Below are 4,630 nucleotides of genomic sequence, written 5' to 3' on the forward strand. Positions count from 1 at the left end.
CACACACACACACACACACACACACACACACACACACACACACACACCAGAAAGGGTCGAAGGGAATTCAGAGCAAACAATGTGAAAACCAGAAGAAAACTTAAAACCAGGAAAATTCCTCAGAGAGCTAAGAGCACATGTACATGAAACAAAAACAGAAATGCTATATGTAAAATAAGAAGCAATCAGTGAACAAGAGAGTTAAAATTAAAAATCCAATAGAAAGGATAAGACAAAGTTAATAACATTTTCTATCCAGAGAGTAGAAGAAAAAGAGGGTGACATAAGTAGAAAAAAAAATGAGTATAATGCAGGCTCCCACACCCTGAAAATCACAGAACATGGGGTGAGAGTGCAGGATGGGCCGTGGCGTGGTAGAAAACAGGTAATTTACATATGAAAGGAAAACAGATCACATCCAGAGTTTAAAAAAGAAGAAGAACAAAACTGTACTTTTAAACAGCAGCACTTGGAAGTTAGAAGAGCGTGCCTGTGAAATTCTAAGGGAAAAACATTGCCAACCTAGAATCGCACACCCAGTTAAACTATCAGTCAAATATGAGAGAAGAGTCAATATTTTCAGATAGATAAGGTGTTACAAAGTTTACCTCCCGTGGTTACTTTCTTTGGAAGCTATTAGATGATGTGGTTGACCAAAATGAGGCTGTGAAACAAAAAAGGGGAAGAAGATCTAAGATCCATGCAGTAGGAGAACCAACACAGAAAAACAGAGAGAAGGGTTGAGAAGCTCAGGAAAGCAGCTCTGGAACAAGCCTAGAACGAGCCACCCTACACCAGACCCAGAGGACAAAGGACTCCAAGAAGGAAATTTCCAGGAAAAAAAAAAAAAAAAAGGAATTGATAGATTATCTGTTAGATTTGACCTATACGAACAAAATTATGGCACAGAGTTTAACAGCACTTTTGGAGATGGGAAAATTAGGTAGGGGTGTGTAGAAAACTTAACAATTAAAAAACATGAGGCTATTATAAATTTGTGTTATGAGACTTATGATATGATGAAGTTTCTACCCCTTAGAAATTGTATAGACTTTAAAAAGTATGTGGAGGAGAAAGGGTGACGTATTCCTTTCATCCTAAGTATCCATGACTGCTTTTTGCCACCTCTTAGATCCCTACCCAAGAGTCTTGATATTGATGCCTTGACACTAGATACTCAGAGAATCTTCTCTCTTCCCTGGGGTGACGATGGATGGTGGATGACATGTGGAAGACATCAAAGAAAGCCCCAAAGGAGACAGACACAAGGGGAAAAGTCCATGTGATTAGATGCATCATTAAAAGTCAAAGATGGAAATAATAATAATAATACAAAATAATTGAGACCACTTCAAATTCAAAGTTGATGTGGAGGTAAGGGGAACTTGTGGAAATGGTGATCATGGTGAAGTGATTAAAAAGGTGGAGCCCAGGGACTTCCCTGCTGGTCCAGTGGTTAAGAAACCCAGAAGCGGGTTTGATCCCTGGTCGGGGAACTAAGATCCTACATGCCACAGGGCAACTAAGCCCACACGCCTCAACTACTGAGCCCACATGCTCTAGAGTCTGCGTACCATAACTAGAGAGCCCACGTGCTGCAACGAAGATCCCTGCATGCCACAACTAAGACCCGATGCAGTCAAATAAATAAATAAATAAATAAATATTTTTTAAAAAATAGTAGAGCCCGGGAATTCCCTGGTGGCGTAATGGTTAAGAATCCGCCTGTCAATGCAGGGGACATGGGTTCAATCCCTGGCCCAGAAAGATCCCACATGCCATGGAGCAACCAAGCCCATGCGCCACAGCTACTGAGCCTGAGCTCTAGAGTCCGTAAGCCGCAACTACTGAGCCTGCATGCCACAACTACTGAAGCTCATGAGCCTAGAGCCCGTGCTCTGCAACAAGAGAAGCCACTGCAATGAGAAACCCATGCACCGCATCGAACAGTAGCCTCCACTCGCTGTAACTAGAGAAAGCCCGCGCGCAGCAACGAAGACCCAAGGCAGCCAAAAAAATAAATAAATAAATTTGTATATATAAAAAAAACTAGTGGAGCCCAGCAATTATTCTGGATACAATCTGGGGGCTAGGTAGAGGGAAGATCAGGGAGGCTGGGCTCAGTCCAGATATACAGGGCCCTGCGAGAGGCCTGTCCCATTAAACTGTAAAATTGGCTACATGGGAGAGGAGGGTACAGAAATAGTAAAGGAAATAACTTTAAAATCGAACAAACATAATCACTATTATGGGATTTGGCTTCTTACTTTTTTCTTCACTTCTTTATTTTCTTATCTCTGCTCTTGCCTTTGTCACTTTGCAGCCCTTCATTATTCTTTAGGATCCTCTCTCAGAAACTGCACTCCAGCCTGCATCTCTGTCCACAACCTCCATGACCTATCCTTACCCTGCTGTACCTTTCCATTTTTCTCACTGTGCATTCTCCTACATCTCATAAACCCAATCATGTGTTAAGCTAAATCCTTCTAGCCTAACCTAAATCCATTTCTCAAACATTTCTCTATAAGCTCCTCAGTCACAGTTCTTTTCCAAGAAACCAATGTCCACTCTTCCTCTACCTATCAACACATTAACGAATCTTCTCTTTCTTCTCAAAATGTTCCATTTCCCTCTTTATCACTCTTCTTCACTTCCTTTGGTCCTGGTCTCCGCCTTCATCCCCAGGAGCTCTTCATTCCCACTCTCTCTTCTCTTAGGCAAAGATGCTCTCCTTTCCCTCTCATATTTACCCCTTCAGGGTCAGTAATGTTCTGCTTGTCTCTAATTTCTCCTCTCTGACTTGCAATACTTCCCCTACCTGCTTCTTTCCTTCTTTACCTTAAATCCTTCATCTGCCTCATTCACTGGTACCTTTGTCTATAATCTTTCTCTTCCATAGAAATGGATTCATCAGTATTATCATTCACTTCATCCAAGACATCCTCCTCAACCCCCACCCCTTCCTCAATCTCTTCATGGTTCTCCTCTACCTTTTCAAAATGAATGTCCATCTCAGCATCAGTAATTTCTATCAATCTTTCATCACCAGTAACTTTCACTCTTTCAATTTTCTCTTCATTTATGCTCCCCATTCTTGAACCGTCCAATTTCTCTCCACTAGTCCCCAGCTTCTCTCCCCTGGATCCCCGCCTTTCCCCGCTGAACACCAGCTTCTCTCTGCTCAACCTCAGCTTCTCTCCACTCGACCTCAGCTTCTCTCCACCTGACCGCAGCTTCTCTCCACTTGACCTCAGCGCCTCCGCATTCTGCCCTAGTTCGTATTCTCTGGATCTCGAGTCCTCTCCACTGGTTCCCACTCCAGTAAACTTCAACCTCTCTTTAAACCCAGGTCCCCCCCTAGACCCCGCTGTAGTCCCTGCATTCTCAGATTCAGCCCCTATTTCGTGTCTGACTTCTTGCTTTCCCCACACCTCCTTGGAGTTGTCTTTCCGCAAACCCGCGGAAGCCTGTAATGCACTTGCTACACTGCGCACTCGTTTCACATCCATCCTTCCCTGACTCCGGCCTGACTTTCCTCTCAAGACTGCCTTTTCCACATCTTCCAGTCTCCGGTCCTCAGACTCAAGCTTCGGGTCCCACATCCTAGGCTTTTGCGTGTTTCTACCCAGGAGCTCCATTCTCTTCCCGATCACGAAGAGCCCGTTCCAGGGCATCCACAATTTTTCTCGCATCGTCTGCGCCCCTCTGCTTCCAGGCTCCAGTTGCGACCGCCCGAGGGTCCGCGCCTGGCCTCGGGCGCCCTGGCCGCGGGCCCTGTCGCGCCCCCTCGCCGCCCGTTGCGGCTTACCCAGCCACTCCCTCATGTCCCAGAGCGGACGTCCAAACGGAACCCCTTTCTCCAAAGACATTAGCCCTTGTCCTCGTCCCTAGTCCGCCCCTCCAAACCAGCTCCCCCTTCCCCTCACCCACCCCACCCTTCCACCCAGCCCTCTGGCCTGCCGCCCCGCCCACCGCCTGGAGGGCGCGAGACTAGGGTAGTGCGCACGCGCAGGCCGCGCCAGGCCGTTAGAAGGCGCGGCCCAGAGGGGCGGCGGGCGGGAGTCAGCCAGCCTGGGGCGTGGGCTGACGCGACAATAGACCTCTGCGATCCTAGAGCCCCCCGCCGGCCCCCGACTCCATTCTCCAAGCTGTGGGCTGTTCCCGGCCCTCTCAGTTCCGCGCTGCCCCTTAAAAGCTGGGGCCCAGGCACAGGAACGACAGGCGTTGCAGCCAATGGCGTCCCGCACGGTAAACCTGCTACCCAATCAAAAGGCGCGGCTGCGAGGGAACGGCGTGGAACCACGCCCGGCTCCAGGTGACTCCTTGGTAGGGAGGGGAGAGTGCCTCTGTCAGGTGATAGGATCCCCACTGGGTCCGTTCCTCGGGGCGATTTACCGGGGACCAACCTACGGGAGCACGCGGGCAGTAACCCGCCGCGGAATTCTTGTGTGCTGTAGTCGAGAACGAGAGTGATGGAGGAGCACCTAGAGGCTGGGAAGGAGAGCAAGGTACAGAAAGGATGCAAACACCCTCCCAACCTTCACCTCACTCCATGATACCCAGTGATGCCCAATCAGGGAATGGTGTGTGTGTGTGTGTGTGTGTGTGTGTGTGTGTGTGTGTGTGTGTG

At 48.2% G+C, this 4,630-nt stretch overlaps 2 protein-coding genes across 6 annotated transcripts in view; one reads left to right on the top strand and one right to left on the bottom strand.

Moving 5' to 3' along the window:
* LOC113611380 (uncharacterized) overlaps positions 1 to 3,829 on the bottom strand; it is an 8,932-nt gene extending 5,103 nt beyond the window's left edge. Inside the window, exon 1 of the mRNA XM_027090273.1 lies at positions 2,268 to 3,829. Within this exon, the coding sequence (XP_026946074.1) occupies positions 2,862 to 3,824 (963 nt within the window). The 5' untranslated portion in view covers positions 3,825 to 3,829 and the 3' untranslated portion in view covers positions 2,268 to 2,861. The remainder of the gene's footprint in view (positions 1 to 2,267) is intronic.
* Positions 3,830 to 3,971: 142 nt separating this feature from the next.
* The window catches only part of SNX32 (sorting nexin 32), a 10,592-nt gene continuing 9,933 nt past the window's right edge, over positions 3,972 to 4,630 (top strand). For 4 of the 5 annotated variants that reach the window (XM_027089934.1, XM_027089930.1, XM_027089933.1 and 1 more), the window contains exon 1: positions 4,343 to 4,508. In XM_027089934.1, coding sequence (XP_026945735.1) covers positions 4,473 to 4,508 — 36 coding nt within the window. In that variant the 5' untranslated portion in view covers positions 4,343 to 4,472. Of the gene's footprint in view, positions 4,316 to 4,342; positions 4,509 to 4,630 lie in introns of those variants that run through there. The other variant, XM_027089931.1, reaches the window with a different exon arrangement.

This window comes from Aethalodelphis obliquidens, unplaced genomic scaffold (genome assembly GCF_003676395.1).
Source record: "Aethalodelphis obliquidens isolate GAN/ISIS:26980383/991018 unplaced genomic scaffold, ASM367639v1 scaffold69, whole genome shotgun sequence".
Lineage (NCBI taxonomy): Eukaryota > Metazoa > Chordata > Mammalia > Artiodactyla > Delphinidae > Aethalodelphis > Aethalodelphis obliquidens.